Consider the following 16,876-nt stretch of genomic DNA (forward strand, 5'->3'; position numbering starts at 1 on the left):
TGCTGCCACAGCAAGAGCTGGGAGCTGTGGGAGGCAAGTGCAGCGCTGTTACACCACTCCCCTTTTCTCCAAAACGGCCCTGGCTCCTTGTGCATCCTCCTCTAGCGCTCTGAGCCCTGCGCTGTCCGTCCGAGCTCGTGCAGGCAGCAGCCCGTCGCTGGCTGTCCCTTTTCGGTGTGCCCCGAAGCAGACCGTTGCCAAGGGCGGCTGGGCTGCGACCTGAGCGTGCTTAAACAGCAGCGGGGGAGAAACGCGGCCCCGGGCAGGGCTGGGGGCAGACGGGGACCTCGCGGCGGGCCCCCCGTGCTGGGCGAGCGCCGCGTGTGGAGACGCACGGGCCGGGGGAAGGCGCTAACGGCACAAGATGGCGGCTGCCCGGGGCCGCCTTCCCGCGCGGGGAGGGCGCGTGCGCGGGCCCGGCCCCGAGCCGGGGGTGGGCGGCGGGGCTCTGCGGGACGCGTCACTGCGCGGCGCCGGCCATGGCCGACATGGAGGAGCTCTTCGGCAGCGACGCCGACTCGGAGGCCGAGCAGAAAGGTGCGAGGCGCCGGCCCCGCCCGGCCCTGCCGCTGCCGCTCGCCCCCCCGGGCCGGCGAGGCCGTCGGTTCCCGGCTCGGGGAAGCCCGGCTCCGGGAGCGGCCCCGCTTGTCCGCCGGCAGGGCGGGGAGCGGGGCGGCGGTGTCGGGACGCTGCCCGGCGGGCGCTGCTCTGCCGTTAGGCCGGGCGCTGGGGGGGTTCGTCCCGGTTCTGCGCGGGGCGGGCGCGCCTTGTGCTGCCCGGCTGGAAGCGCGGCCCGCCGGGGCGGAGAGAGGCTGCAGGGGAGGGAGCTGGGTCTGCGGGAACGGCGGCGGTCTGAGGCGTGAAAGGTTTCATAAACTGTGCCGCTACGTGGTTAAAATTCTCGCTGTTTCCAGTTTTGTGTAATTACTGGTTCCTTTTAAACTTCGGGATCTTGTTTGGCAGCTGGTGGTGAGACCTTAACGTGGCGCCTGTCAGGTTTCGTTACGCCTTTCATTTCAGGTCACCTTCTATTTTGTTGTCGTAGGTAACTTACGTGCTTCTTTCTTATAGATCTCTGTTGTTGCTGTTTCTTTTTTTTTTTTTTTTTTTTTTTATTTTTTTAAATCGATACTCATCTTGTGAGGCTCCCTGTAGGGATGTTTTATTTAGTGTTTAAAAGGGCGATGTCTGTTTTGCAGATTCCGACTCTGGATCTGAATCTGATTCCGATCAGGAGAATGCTGGCTCTGGTAGTAACGCTTCTGGAAGCGACAGTGACCAGGACGATGATAGGGAGGCAATAAAACCTAGTAATAAAGAACTGTTTGGAGATGACAGTGAGGATGAAGGAGCATCCCATCATACAGGCAGCGACAACCACTCTGACAGATCGTACAATCGCTCTGAAGCCTCAGGACATTCTGAGCATGAAGATAATGATCAGTCAGACGTGGATCAGCACAGTGCTTCAGAAGCTGCTCACGACGATGAGGAGGATGATCGAGGGCACGGGTCAGATGAAGGCAGTCATCATTCAGAGGGAGATGGTTCTGAAAAGGCACATTCAGAGGATGAGAAGTGGGGCAAGGAGGACAAGAGTGATCAGTCAGACGATGAGGAGAGGCAGCAGAACTCTGACGATGAGGAGAGGCAGCAGAACTCTGACGATGAGGAGAAAGTGCAGAACTCTGATGAAGATGAAAGGCCGCAGATGTCTGATGATGAGGAGAGAGCCCAGAACTCTGACGAGGAGAAGATGCATAACTCCGATGAGGAGGAGAGGCCGCAGGCCTCAGATGAGGAGAAGATGCAGAACTCTGATGATGATGAAAGGGCCCAGCATTCTGACGAGGAGAAGGTGCAGAACTCTGATGATGATGAAAGGGCCCAGCACTCTGATGAGGAGGAACAAGAGCGGAAATCTGGTAGGACCAAATACAGGGGTAATGATTTGCTTCTTATAGGCCTGTTTTGATCTTTATTGTTTACTTCATATTGGCTTGACAAGATTCCAACTTAAATGTAAAGTCATTAATCACATAGCTTTTAATTACAGTCATCTTTATAACGCTTTTTTAAAGCCCATTTAAATTCCTTTCCATCTGAATCAAATTTAATAATACAAAGGAATTATGAAATATGTGCAACAAAATTCTTGATTTACTGTGAGTCATTATGCTCCTTGGTAGAGTCTGCAAGAGGTAGCGATAGCGAGGATGAAGTTCTGCGAATGAAGAGAAAGAAACCAATTGCGTCAGATTCAGAGGCGGACAGTGATACAGAAGGACAGAAAGGTAAATGGTGGGGTTGTTTGGTGGGCTTCGGTTCATTTGTCTTTTAATTCTCATCTTAAGCACGCCATTCATCTGCTGTGGGACTTGATACAATTGATAGCGTTTTCTATATGGAGTAACTGTAGTGCCATGGAAATGACAAAATGGCACAGCAAGAACACTGCAGGGGGAAAACACACGCTGTATGTCTGCTGATTATTCCTACTTAGCTCTGCCAGTCTCTCAGTTTCCTCTGTGAAAGATGGAGCTTTTCTTTCGTGAGTGCTGGTTCATGAGCTGTTGCCAGAAGACACCAAGACATGGTGTATGTTATCAGAAGAGCCTGAGAAAGCCTATACTGTTTTTTTTATGACATTTAGTTAGCTGAGAAAAAGGCGTTGATTCTAATGGGAAATAAAATTTCCAAAATGTGCAGCAAAGTTGTTTTTTATGTATATTTAAATTGTTCTTTGTATTTAAATTGTATGAACTTGAGGACAAACTTAGACTCTTGATTCTTCTGTCATAATTTTTCAGCTAGATTCTTACATTTGATAGGGTCTTTCCAGGAAAACATACCTTGAATCTTCAGCTTAAAAACACAAGGGGAAGCATTTTCTTGCAAGATAGGAAAATAATCCGTGTTTTGTGAACATTAGCGTTTTTTTAATCTTTGTAGGTGATTTTAAGTGGTAATAAGAATGAAGGATGTGATCCTTTTTTCTGCACTTGTATATATGTGTGTGTGTTTCCATATATATGTATTTAAAACAGTAATTTTTCCCCTCAAGAACATGCAGATGTCATGGACCTGTTTGGAGGTGCAGATGACATTTCCTCAGGCAGTGATGGAGAAGACAAACCACCAACTCCAGGACAGCCCATTGTGAGTAGGCGTGTGACTTTTGAAAGAAATAAGCTGCCATTCCACTTTGAAGTCTGGAATGTTGATTGAGTTTGGTAATGTTTTAGTGAAAAACATTAGGCTTTTTTTTAATTATTATTATTTTTTAAATCTGAGAAAAGCTATCCCACAGATTCTTCCATCCTTAGCTGAAAACTGCGTGGCAGCTCTTTTGCTGTTTCCGTTGTCTTTGGTTTCTTGAGTTTGTGCTGATATTTGAAATTTTTTAAGCATCATATGAAAATGCTGAATTGGATTGCTTTCACGGAAATGGTGGAAGTGTTTTTATCAGAAACTTTCTGATCTCTCTCTGCATATTGATGGCTTTTCTTCAGGCAAAATATAAATGCTTATTACAGCACCAGGAGACAGACTGACATTTTTCACTTTTGCTTATTGTGCTTTTTTGTCCTTAGGATGAGAATGGACTGAGTCAAGAACAGCAGGAAGAAGAGCCTATTCCAGAGACAAGAATAGAGGTTGAAATACCAAAAGTAAACACAGACTTGGGTAATGATTTGTATTTTGTGAAGCTGCCCAACTTCCTTAGTGTGGAGCCCAGGTAATTCTGTATTAAATACATGATAAGTTTTTTTTTTTTTTTTTTTTTTTTTAAGTGTTGCACTATGTTGTTTTTGTTTTAGCAATAAGATTAAATCTATTGGTCATATTTAAAATGGTTAACATTAAGGTGCATACTTTTAGTGATGGTAAGTCAATAGTAATACTTGCCTGGTTGTGAGCTAATCAAGAACTGAGAAACTATGTTAGAAGCGTGGAGTTCAGCCTGATTGAATAAAATTTGTCTTTAAAATCATACAAGTATACGTATGTATGATTTAACTGAAAGTAACGAAGTCTGAGTCTCTCAGAGACATGAAAGCCAAACACACTGAATCTTTATGCACTTTTGAGTGATAAAAAAAAATCTGAATTTTAGAATAAGCTTCTTTTTTTCCTGCATGTGCTAAATGTGGTATTTAAGTATTAAAAGGGACAGTGGTTACTTATTTTACTTTTTACCTATCCCAAGCAAAAGAATTTTTCTGGAATTCAGAGGAAGAAACAAAACAGATTAATAGAGTTGCTTGTGATGTTAAATGTGGCCCCAAAGCCCACCATCAGCACCTCTAGTAAACTGCTGTTAATTTCATCTCTTCAGGTGTTCTGTTAGGAACTGTATTGGATTATTTAATTATTCTTCTTGCCTGGCAGCATGGTATTGTTTCTGTCATACCTGAGTTAAATCATTCTCCCTAGCTGTCGTGCTATAGACTGTTTAAGGAGAGAACTATTAAGAATTCAGTTAGTGGCTGTAATCAGTGATAGATGTCCTGAAGATCACTGGGGTCAGACAGGACTGAAAGTAGAATTTTACAGTAGCAGAGCCTGATTATTGTTTCTTTCCATTGCAAGCGATCCTGAAACTATTAAGCTATTGAGTGGGCTTATTTTTTCCCCAGCTGTCAGGTTCTTGGTGTTTTGTGTTTTTGGTTTGTTTAGGTTTGGTTTTCTTTTTGAAGAAAAAGAACAGTCTCTTTATTTCTGTTTGGTTGATTCTCGGATTCAAATTTAAAAAGATTGTGCTCTGAGAAAATCTATAGCTCACCACATTTATAAAAGATTTTCATTTTGATTTTCCCTGTATAAAATTATGTGTATTTATTTGTAAATTTAACCCTGACTTCATCATGTTGATATCGAGGAAACCTTTTTGAGGCAGACTTGCTTGCTTTAGCTAGAGCCATTTAGAGGGTCTGTTAAAGTGGCTGTAATTGATGGTAGTGAAGACACTTGGGTAGGACTCCTGTGGTGTAGAATCAATGCAGTAAATTACATTAGTGTGGAAATGGCTGTCTCACAGCTGCAGTGCCTACTGTTGTGTGCAGTGTATAGTTTAAACCTTTCAAGCACCTGTTATTTTGCACAAGAACAATCTGGCTTATTTTTTAGAAGAATAAAGACTATTGTATAATTTATTACAGACCCTTTGATCCCCAGTATTATGAGGATGAATTTGAAGATGAGGAGATGCTTGATGAAGAAGGTAGAACTAGGTTAAAACTCAAGGTATAATATTAATATTAATTTTACTTTCCTCTATTATGCTCAAATAGCCACATTTCTTCAAAGTCTATTTCTGGTATTTTAGAATGGTGTTTTGACTTATGGTTCAGGTTATGAAGGCGTGGACCAGTTCACTGCTGAGGAAGGTTGCTGAGTTCTCGTAATGCTAAAACAAACAAACAAACCCTTCAGATCTGCATTTCATCTGTAAAAGCCATCCCTTTCACCTTTGTTTCTTTGCATCATACAGTAAATTGAGTAACCCTTCTAACTGTAATTCTCGATCTTTTTAGAGAGTATTTTACCAGAGTATTCCTTACTATTAGTTAAACTATGAATTAAAACGGAGTTTATGTTCTGACAGGTAGAAAACACAATACGGTGGCGGATGCGTCGAGATGAGGAAGGGAATGAGATTAGAGAAAGTAATGCCCGGATAGTCAAGTGGTCGGATGGAAGGTTGGTTTGGACTTCTTGCTGTTGAAGGAATACAGTTGTTTTTACAGTGAAATGCCGTGGCGTGCAAAATTGAAAGGTCAACAAACTTCACTGTCAGTTCTGCATAGCAGAAATTATTTTAGTCTCGGTGCTTTGAAAATTTTATGCTTTGCTTCATTTGGATTGAAATACAATTATTGGCTGTATACAAAAAGGAAATGTGAAGGCTTTCTCTTTTTATAAATGAGGCAAAAAATAGACTGCAGTGACTTTATCAAGTAACTGATAATATGAATCTCTTTTAAGCATGTCTCTCCACTTGGGAAATGAGGTCTTTGACGTGTACAAGGCACCACTGCAGGGAGATCACAACCATTTGTTTATCAGACAAGGGACAGGTCTACAAGGACAGGCTGTCTTCAAGACAAAGTTAACCTTCAGGTAAACACAATATTCCGTATCAAATGATGTTAGTATTTTTGCAAATAAATGTTGTAACTAGTACATAAAGATTAAAGGTACAAATTAGTAAACCTCCAGAGCTTAGCTGTTTTATAAGAATGTGCTCTTTTATGCATATTTGGGAAAGATTTTTCCTCAGGTAGGTTTCCCAGTCTGAAAGGCTAATATGCTGTTCACCGCAGTATCTAGACTACATGTTTGTTTTTTTTTTTATAAATTTTAATTTTATTTTTAAGTGCAAGTCCTCATGTGAATCAGAATATTAATATTCTCTGAAATTAACCTTTCTTGTGATGCATGATGGCCATCAGGATGGTGACTGTGCCTTGGGATATTGCAGTGAAATGTGAGGATGATTATTTAGGGTGGTGGTGGACTGCAGCCAGTTTGCTGAGAGGAATTGATGTCTCCAGTAGCTATTATAGTGCACAAGATTTAAAATAATAGTAATAATGCTTTTACTTTTGTGCAGATAAATCTTTGAAACCTTAAGTATTCCTGCCCTGCAACTGTCATTTGAAAATTGATAAATTCTTTTTAGAAGTATTTAACCCATAAAAATTCTCCAACAGGCCACACTCTACAGACAGCGCCACTCACAGGAAGATGACTTTGTCTCTGGCAGATAGATGTTCAAAGACCCAGAAAATTCGTATTTTGCCAATGGCAGGTCGTGATCCAGAGTCTCAGCGGACAGAAATGATTAAGGTATTCTCACATAGAACTTGTTTATCTGATGATTTAATCTTAAAAAAAAGAATAATCACAACTGTAATCTAGCTGAACACTTCTGAACATTTAATGTATTTTTGAAAAACAGAGCCCGTTGAGTTGTAGGTAAGAGTAGTTTTATAGGTAAGAGTAGTTAACCATGGGTGCAGTTTGTGCATGCAGTCTTTTTTGTTTGAAATTGCATTACCTTACATTTACAAAAAATCAGTTTTAGGTACAGTCTCTCCACTCCTGTGAAATGATTTCAAAAGCTACAGCAGAATACAAGATACTCTGAGTATTTTATTATTTTTTTTCCCCTCAATCTTCATATTTTGTTTCTTTTTTTGGACAGAAAGAAGAGGAGAGATTAAGAGCTTCCATTCGTAGAGAATCTCAGCAGCGAAGAATGCGGGAGAAGCAGCACCAGCGTGGTCTGAGTGCAAATTATTTAGAACCTGATCGCTATGAAGAAGAGGATGAGGGAGATGATGCTATTAGTCTAGCTGCTATCAAAAACAGATATAAAGGTGGCATCAGAGGTAATAAACCTTACCAGTAGACAAGTAGGATTTATGTAATTCAGACGAATTGATTTCATAAGAGAGTCCTGGTAAGGCTGTGTTTTACTGCTTAATTTGATACATAAGGAAACGTAAATTCAGTTTGTGTAAGTTTATTTCCTTTATGGGGTTAGATTCCATGAGCCTTTTGTGAGACTAAGAGAAGCATTTTTTATAATGTCTTTTTCCTGACCAATTTCAGATAAATACCTTTTTCTTTTTTTTTTTTTTCCTGTAGAGGAACGTGCTAGAATCTATTCTTCTGACAGCGATGAGGGCTCAGATGAAGATAAAACACAAAGACTACTCAAGGCAAAGAAACTGACTAGTGATGAGGTAAGAAAATGATTTTGTTCTGAAAAAGGTACTCATTTTCAGTCGGGAACATTTCCTGCGCTTAATCCATTTTTTAAAGCTGAGACTTCTGTAGTTTCATTTATGCTCTGATGAATGTAGTATTTGACTTGGCATGCTGTCAACAGTAATTAATCATGCCAATTTCTTATTTGCTACGTCAGTTCATAGACCTGAGTGATATCTGAAGGAAGTCACTATTACTATTGCTGATTAAAAGATGGTTCAGTCTTGTTTCCTAAGCTACAAGGTCCTCTCCTGTTTATTGTGAAAACAAAGGAAGAGTTTTCATATAACATTTCTACTCCTTTTTAAATAGAAGATTTAAAAAACAACAACAACAACAAAAACCCTAAGGTGCAGTTAATCCGATGCTAAACAGATGTTGTCCATCACTTGAAAATCATCCAAAGCATTACACCACTATCAAGTTAACTGTTAGCTAGAGTAGTAGTGCTGTTTCCTCTTTTAAATTTTCAGGGTTTTTTTTTGGTTTGTAACTTATCAGTGCTAGGTATAAGCAAACGAATCTTTGTGTATATCCCATCTTGAGTTTTTGTTCCAGCAACGTTGCTTCTTCAGATACCACGCTGGTGTTTAACAGTGCATTTTAAGATTGACAGTTACCATTTTTCAGATTAGAAACTTACCTATTTTCATTCAACATTAGAAGTGGAACCAGGAAGGTTGTGGAATATTTTTCAATTCTTTATTGAAAGTTTTATATCACTATTTCCCTTAAGAGATTATTTTAATTGTAACTGTTAAAATCATCGTAGTTATTGTCCCAGATTTCTTTTAAGTGCTTTCCTATTGTTATGTCCAGTATGCCACTCTAACAGCTGCTGAAATGGCTCAAATCTTACTGTTGAATTTTAAAGGCTTCCAAAATAAAGCATCTTAAAAGAACAATTTGGCAGTATAGCTTGCAGTATGTCCTTTTAGAGAATGCATGTCGGACGTCTTTAATCACAGCTGCTGAATCTCTGAAGTTTTGTTTAAATGAGCAATTTATGACATAGTTTTCACTATGACACATAACTCTAATATGAGAAATTTTGAGTTTTGAGGAGTAAGATTTCTGTCATTTCCATTTCTGTATTGTGCTTCCTGTAAATTTCTTGCCAGGTATTTCCCAGCCTGTTGAGATGTTTGCTACATTCTGAACGTATGTTCTTGCTGCTGTGATGCTATTCCTCCTATATTGTTTGCTGAGTATTTGCACTAATATGCAAGTGTTTTATGAAGCAGGAGTGAAAATGAGTTTTTCTTTGAAATTCATAGATCCTGGCTTGTTATTAGTTATTGAGGAAAATCTAGTATTTTGGAAAATATGACTAATCTTTCAGAAAGCCGTAGTCAGGCCTGTAGACAAAACTGTAATTTTGAGAGCTCTGCTAGTGTCTGTTAGTAGAAATTATTTATTTAATTATTTTATTGACAAGACACTACTAGCTGTTAGTTTATAATGTAGCAATCAACGTTAGGATTTTGCAATTCTAGTCTCTGAAAAGAAAGGATCTAGTCAACTGGACTTCTCTGCTGCTTGAGAATGGTAGCCTCCATTTTACAGTTACATGATGTAAAGGCAATATTCCGATTAGGGCCACAGAGGGGTGCTACAACTTCAGGAGAATAAATCTGGATAGCCTAACTACTTATTTTCAGTCAGCAGGTAGGAAGTATATATGTTTTTTTAATATGTATCCACATATGTGAAACAATGAACTCCTCCTACACGGACTTGCTTTTATGTGCTGTCAGTCAACAACACAGCCCAAATCTCCCTCCTAATAACAATTTGTTACCAGTACTGAAAACATCAACCTTTTATTAATGCACATTATCATCACATGGCAAGTGGCTTTATTGTTGCTGTAATTAATGGAGATAGCCTGCTAAAGAAGAAGGTGAATCATTTAACAATAACCTAGCCAGATTATCACAGAATCACAGAATTTCTAGGTTGGAAGAGACCTCAAGATCATCGAGTCCAACCTCTGACCTAACACTAACAGTCCCCACTAAACCATATCCCTAAAGAGAATAAATGTTCTGAGGAAGTAGCTATGATTGAGATTTCCCACCCATACTAATTTCTGTTTCCCATGCTTAAAATTCTTCCATAATTCAGATTCTCGCCATACTAATTCACTGTAAATATAGAAGAAAATGCTTTGAATAAAAAGTAATTCATTAAAATTCCAAAAGGCTGTGTTGTCTTTTGCTGCTTCTTAAAATCCAATTAATGTGTGTTGCTCTTAAAAATAAATTAAAAAAATAATGGAAAAAGAGATGAGGTTACTTAGAACTGAGGGTATTTCTAAAACACTTATTTTTAAGCAATAATCAAGTTACTGCTTATTCTTTGTTTCCAAATTGATGAGTTTTTCATTTGCAACTAATTGCTTGTAGTGTGAGCAAATGTCTTCATAGTGTTCTGAATCAAATTGCTGTTTAGAAGGATTTACATCAGTGCAGGTTAAATCATGTGTTTAAATTAACAATCACCCCACTGACTTCATATTTAGGTGCTAGAAATTGGTCATCCAGCCTGTAAAAGTCATTATGGTATTGCTTTCAAACAGGTAATTAACTGGAAGTACAGTATGACAAAAAAAAAAAAATGTTGAATTCAAAATGTAGATGAGGTAAAGGGAAGCAATTCAGAAATGTGTTGTAGGCCAGTTAGTTAATCAGAATCCGATGTTTTGTTGTTGTTTTCTCTGTCCTTGTATTAAAACAAACAGTTCTTGTATTAAAACAAAAAGCTGTAATCCAGTTTCAGTATTTGTTCTACAGCTCTGCATTGTGAACCACTCGCTTATTTCTGATATTAGGGTTGCTTTTTCAACGAAGACAAGACTTGTATCTGTATTGTGAAGTTAAATGTTTTCCTTCAAGTTTTTAGGTAGAAAAATATGAGATCAACAAGTATCCCACCATGCCTCCTTAAGCGTTTTACATACAGGAAAATGCTAGATTTTAGTTCACTCCATGCGTTAGTGTCTATATTTTAGCATTTGAATTAAATGTTATGAGTTATTTTTAAATATAAAAAAACAATCAAGCTATCTGTAAATTGATGTTACCTCAATTGATCGAGTAATATCTAGCTCCTCATGAATTCTGGTGAGTAACTGAAGTCTAAATGATTTAAGTTCCTGTGACCATCTCTTCAAAGCCTCCTACACTTATATTTCTCAGACTGTAAGCTGTGGTGTTGATTCTTAGTACTAGTGGTTTCTCATCAGTCTTTTTCCTTGATGCTAGAGTGTGGTTTGTTTGTTTAAAAACAACAACAAACAAAACAGAAACTCTTGCTGATTTACTTTTTTGTTGTTGTTGTTACAGTAGCATGAAGTGGGAAGACTAGAACTAATAATTCTGCTTTTCTTCTAGGAAAGAATTGTTGTCTGCTTTTCTTCTGAGTATTTTAGCCTGAAATATCATTTGTGGTTTTTTTTCTGTCCTTTCTCACCTTCAGGAAGGTGAACCTTCTGGAAAGAGAAAAGCAGAGGATGATGACAAAGCAAGTAAGAAGCATAAGAAATATGTGATCAGCGATGAAGAAGAAGATGATGATGATTAATAATGAGGAAGCACTAACGTTGCTTTATATATATATATATTTATATATATTGTACAGTTCTCTTACAGCAAAGATGTAAGTAGCCATAATGGGATTATTTTGATAATGGAAAATTCCAATGAAGTCTCTGTTTCTGGTGTGAATAAAGTGTGTTTTTTTTGTTCTTGTTTTTTTTTTTTCCCTCTAATTTTTAAAGTCTTGTCTTACTGCAGCAGCTGCTGCACCAGAGATCATCACAGTGCTATTTTTTTTATCATGTACGGTACATTTCAGTTTTGAAAACTTCAGTAATTGGTTGGGTGATAGAATAAATCAGTAATTTTACTGAGTTTATTAGGAGAAATCATAATCTTCACACAGAATGCTTAAATTACAAGTGTTTCCAATGAGGATATGGAGAAAAAACTTATCATTTGTACAGAAGGGTTGGAAGAACGTGAGTGGTACAGTACAATACTGTTTTTTTCCTAGGCATTCCTTATTTACTGTGGACCGTGGACAGTACATTACTATGCTGGCATATTTGGGGATTTTTTGACTGAAACTATTTCTTATCATGTCTGAGTAAACTGTGAAGTTTCTGTAGTTAGAGTAGTAAACTGCTCACCTAAGTCATTTCTGTTTCCATGAATTGAAGCCGAGAATGAAAATCCACGTCTTGCCTGAGCATTAAAAATAATACTAATCATATGCTTGTGATGTAAATGTCAGAGTTAAACAAACCGTGTAAATTTCTGCAAGTACATAAAAGTCTCTTTTAAAAAGTGCAGTGAGTCGCACTGTGAATGTACATCCTAGTAATACCGTTTCATAGTCTCATATAATCCTTATGGTGCTATTGCCCATTGTTCCTGGTCAGTTTTATAAATAGATTGGTTTAGCTGCAACGTTAGTGGAGGAGAATGTTATGGACAGAATCATTGCTGCTTCTATGCTATTTTTAAACACCTTATTTGATTGTGCAAATGCCAGTTGTAAAGCAGGGAAAGGCTACAAGGAATATCTGATCTTTACCACACTTTCTTTTTAAGATTAAACTTCCCATGTGTAGTTTCCCTTGTTGGTGAGATAGCATTCAGATGTTATCGTTGCTGGTTTTTTTAACTGATTTTTCACACAGTCTTACAGAGTGTGTGACTTCAAAGAGGTAGCAGAAAGCACAGCTTAATGCCTCTTTTAATGATAGCGTTGACTGATGCTATGAAAAGTTTATTATATGGATTTGTGTTACGTAACATAACATAAAGTAGCTAATAATTATGTAAGAATAATTGTTACACATCTCTCTCCTCCCCAGCTAAATTCTGCTTTTCTGTAAAATGATAGAAGGGTTCAAGTGCCTCATAGTGAGCATTTTGCTGTCTGACATTCCCTGATTCTTTGAGATACAGCATTTAACCTGGACATCTTGCTTTTTCTGTGTTTAATTAGGCTAACAGTTTACTGAAGTACTCTACCTCCATTTTTCCTGCCTGGAAAGTGTGGGAAGCATTCTAGCTGCAGTAGCACAGAGCTCTGCGTGTGTTAACATATTCTGCTGAGCAGCTGACTGCAGTGTAGACACTTGCAAATATGAAAACGAAGTGAAAAATTTCTACTTAGAAGTCTGAGTGCCTAAGAATTTAAATTATTTTTTTTTGTAATAACTGTTACCAAGAGTTCCTGTGTCTCTTCAGTGTGCAGATAAAACCTTTCTCCATCTGCTGGAATTTTGACCCTGTAATCCTCTTAGGTTAAGACCTCTGCTGGGAGTCTGGTTCCTTACATGAGGTTACCTGCTTTTCATTTGTAACCTTCTCAGGAAGAAGCCAGCTGTAGAGAAAGGGAATTGTTTCTTATGCTGTATGGATACAACATGCTGTACTTTCATGTAAAAGCCTCCCAGATACCTCTTAAATTACAATGCAAAACATACACCACCATTTCACTGATGATGTGTTTGCTTAAATGTCAGTTTAATTAAAACGTTGGCTATTTGTACTACACTCCTAAGAGTGAAAATGTTTTAATCACTCTCATAGGTTTGATGCTAACTAAGCCTTTACTTAGCAAGTGGTTCACTTCAGCTTCCAGAAATGAGGCTTTTTGTGGATTACAAAGATTAAAAGAAGTACTTTTTTTTATACTGTCTTTTTTATACTGTACATTACTCTTTTAAGTCTTATTAAAACATGGAATTTTAGAAAATATTCTTTCAGCTTAAATGGGTTTAGCAATCACCTTGTAATTAAAGTCATTTGAATGAACTTTGTCTTATCTACAGTATTTGTTAGTTGTTAGTCTAATGCACAGTTTTGTTTAACTCAAGGGCAATTTTGCTCTCTTTTTCTAGCCTCCAAGTATGTGAAAACTGCTTGGAATTGATTCTTCTTAACCAAATTAAAAATACTAATCCGAAACTAAAATATATAAGGAGAAGGAAAGAGAAAGTAGGTTGAGTTTAGTTTACTTTTGTACTACCTGATCAGAATACCTTATCCAGAAAGGGCATGACTTGGACAACTTCCAAAAATAGATTTCTTTGAAGAGCTGGCATGAAGCCGAGTACTAGATTTTCTGGCTAGTGGTAGGACGTATGATAAATTCTCCTGAAACTGTCTTTAAAAGCTGTTCTAGGCTATATAGTTTTGCTGTTTCAGTTATATCCTTCAGCTGTATACTTCCCAGTTGTTGAACTGGAGTTTTCTTACTAGTGCTGGGTAGCATTTTGCACTAGGCATTTTCCTCCATCCTAGCCGTGCAGCTTGATGGTTTTCATGCTGGAGTACATCTGATGGATCAAGGGGCTGCAACCGACAGGAGCAGCTGCCCATGCAGTCCTCTCTTCCTAGAAGCAGGCTTGGAAATGTCAACTTGCTAAAATCTCAGGAAACTTACTTTCTGCTGAGTTTGATATTTGTACCATATAAGCCAACAGAACTGCTTTATTGGCCAAGTGAGCATCAAACCAGTGAGTTGGTGTGGTCATGACTTAGGGGATGTGGGCAAAGGATGTTTTCTTTGGCAGAGGTGTAAGCATTTGCTTGGGTGTCTTTGAAAACTTACCTGACCCTGTAGAGGTAAATGAATAGTTTGTTCTGTTTTGTTTTTACTGGTGTAGCTGCCTGAACTGGCACCATGAAGAGTCGGTTGTGACTTGAGGTGGTGCAGGGGGAAGCAGCTAGAGCAGGACACTCTGTATGTGGCAGCAAGTTTTAACTCAGATCTGACGTGAAGCTGCAGCCACAGGAAGGTGTTAAACACGGGATAGTGACTTTCCAATGAAGTAATGGGTATTTATTCTTCAGCCAGTAGGCACAAGAGTCTTTGGTGTCAGCCCGTTCTAGTAAACTGCTTGTTTTTCTAATGGCTTTAAACTGCTAATCAAGCTGAGTGTTGCTGAACTTACAGAGATTGTTATGTGGGAAAGATTGACGAGATTTTGTTTCTGATAAATGTTCTTTTAACATTTGCTATAAGAAGTATTACTCATTACACTCATGAAATTTAGCTAGGCTATCCTAATGCTTAGACACTTGCCTGTGGCTTGACTTGAAAGTGCTTCTAGGCGAGCAATGTGACTAATACCCAGTGTTGCCTAGCGATGCCCTTTGATTTGAGCTGGGGTGGTTTTTTTTCTACTTGTCTGGACATGAAAGACTTAGAGAAAAGCTGCAAACTAGTATTGATTACTAGCTTGTATCTTTAATTGCTTTAAAACTCTTGGGCATTCTGACGTATTATATAAGCTAAGTAGCTGAAAAAATGATGTAAAATTAAGTAAATCCATGCTGAAATGATTCTCTGACAGAATCTGACACAAATACTTTCACAAGACTTGGTTTCTTGATTATTTTGTTTATATTTACAAGTATTTTTCTGGTTTAAAACCTTTAATGGAATGATACTTGAAAAAAAATATTATTAAAGTCGAAGTGTAACTTTAGATGTGTTTTTGTTTCTTGCTTTGTTTTCTATTAAGTCATGAAATGAAAGGTTGTAGAGCCTGCTTCCCAGCAAAAGTAGCTTCATGTCTTTGGATTATGTTGAAATTTTCTGGGAAGCAATAGCATTCATGCATTTATCAATGATAATCATGAATCATATATATGCTGTATTCTTTATGTATTGTAAATTAAAGGTAAATAAAATCTTACGAAACAGTGAAAGTATTAACTAACACACCCTCTTTTTTATATCCCATGACTGAATCAAATTATATCTGATTTTATATAGTTTTATGCTTTTCCTGGTCTTCTCATGATACCTCACTTCATAACATAACTGTGAAAAAGGCATGCTAATCCTAGCCTGGTGAATTTGCAATTTGCAGATTGTTTTTAGTTTGTTTGTTTTGTTTTCTTCTTCATCTGCCAGTGTAAAGACGTATGGTAAACATTCTGTATAGGATGTGTTCTTACATTAGGATTCATTGTTGATCTCTGCGATAAATCCATTTTCAGGAAATTTTACAAGGGTCACTATGTAAAGGAAATAAATGTATTTTTTTTGGCAGCAGCTGCAATCTCTATCCCTTCCATTCAGGTGTTTGGTACACTTGCATTTAGTGTTTTTCTTGGGGAAGTTGTTGTGCTTGGTTGGCTGAGGGTTGTATTTTGAGATCTAGAATCCTACTATAGCTGTTGGTCCCATGTTGGTGCTGATCAGATTTAATGCCAGTAGTTTTGAGTTCTGTTTACTAGCGTGGAATGAGATAACTGTTCAAACCGTGTGAGCTTGCCACCTCACAGTCCTGTTTTTCAGCTTAAAATAAACTGCTACTCAGCTTATGCTATATTTGTGAAGGGAGGAGTATATTCCACAGAAGATCAGGAAGGATCAAGCCAGTGTCATGGCTAAAGCATGTTTTCTTGATGTTTTTTTTTTTTTTTTTTTCCTTGTTTCTTCCTCACAGGAATAACTAAAAAAATCTCAAGTGCCAAAATCACAGTTGTGTAATTTAAAACTAACCCTGGGGAGCTTGTGAGTTTCCATGTTCATACCTCACTCGTAATGGTAGGGAGTTTCTGCTTTCTTGCAGTCAAGTTTATTTATGTTGGTTTAAGGGAAACCGTGACACTGAAAGGTATCTTTCTTTCTTTAAAGATATATCTTTCACAGTTTTCTTAGATGATGCATCATTTTATGCATTTTACGTGTTACACTAACACAACATGTGTTATCCTTTTTTCCATACCCTCCTTTCTATGCTACGTGTGTCAGATTGGCTTGAATTTTGAATTTTGCATTGACTCTCTCGATATCTTTTTTTTTTTTTTTTCTGGTGTTTGGGAAGAAAATGTGTATTTTTCCCCTTGGTGAAAAATGCAAAATACCTACAATTATTTTAAAAAGTATTGATGATAACTTATAGCTTCACAACTGATGATGAAACAAGGCTTAAATAGCAAGGACAGAAATAGTGGAGTGTTAGCTTACTGACTAAAAATGTTTGTCTGTTTTTCTTCCCTGGAGTTCTGTGAATTGTCTTGGGATGTATCTGATGTTCATTTTTTCTTCTTGGAGCTGAAAG

The 16,876-nt window shown here is 38.2% G+C and overlaps 1 protein-coding gene across 3 annotated transcripts; it reads left to right on the top strand.

The window, feature by feature from the left end:
• Positions 1–455: 455 nt before the first annotated feature.
• Positions 456–15,128, top strand: LEO1 (LEO1 homolog, Paf1/RNA polymerase II complex component). 3 transcript variants are annotated; one of them, XR_014618757.1, is made up of 13 exons: positions 456–537; positions 1,200–1,925; positions 2,190–2,294; positions 3,065–3,159; positions 3,594–3,739; positions 5,163–5,247; positions 5,609–5,703; positions 5,989–6,123; positions 6,717–6,852; positions 7,211–7,397; positions 7,657–7,754; positions 11,260–11,439; positions 14,081–15,128. XR_014618757.1 is itself a non-coding variant. In XM_084293565.1 (12 exons), the coding sequence occupies exons 1-12, from the start codon at positions 480–482 to the stop codon at positions 11,362–11,364; spliced, it is 1,971 nt and encodes a 656-aa protein (XP_084149691.1). In that variant the 5' UTR covers positions 456–479; the 3' UTR covers positions 11,365–11,530. The 3 variants fall into 3 exon arrangements, 1 of the variants encoding a protein (XP_084149691.1); XR_014618758.1 differs by having other exon boundaries at positions 11,264–11,439; XM_084293565.1 differs by lacking the exon at positions 14,081–15,128 and having other exon boundaries at positions 11,260–11,530.
• Positions 15,129–16,876: the final 1,748 nt, after the last annotated feature.

Source organism: Netta rufina, assembly GCF_964035555.1.
Source record: "Netta rufina genome assembly, chromosome: 11".
Taxonomy (NCBI): domain Eukaryota; kingdom Metazoa; phylum Chordata; class Aves; order Anseriformes; family Anatidae; genus Netta; species Netta rufina.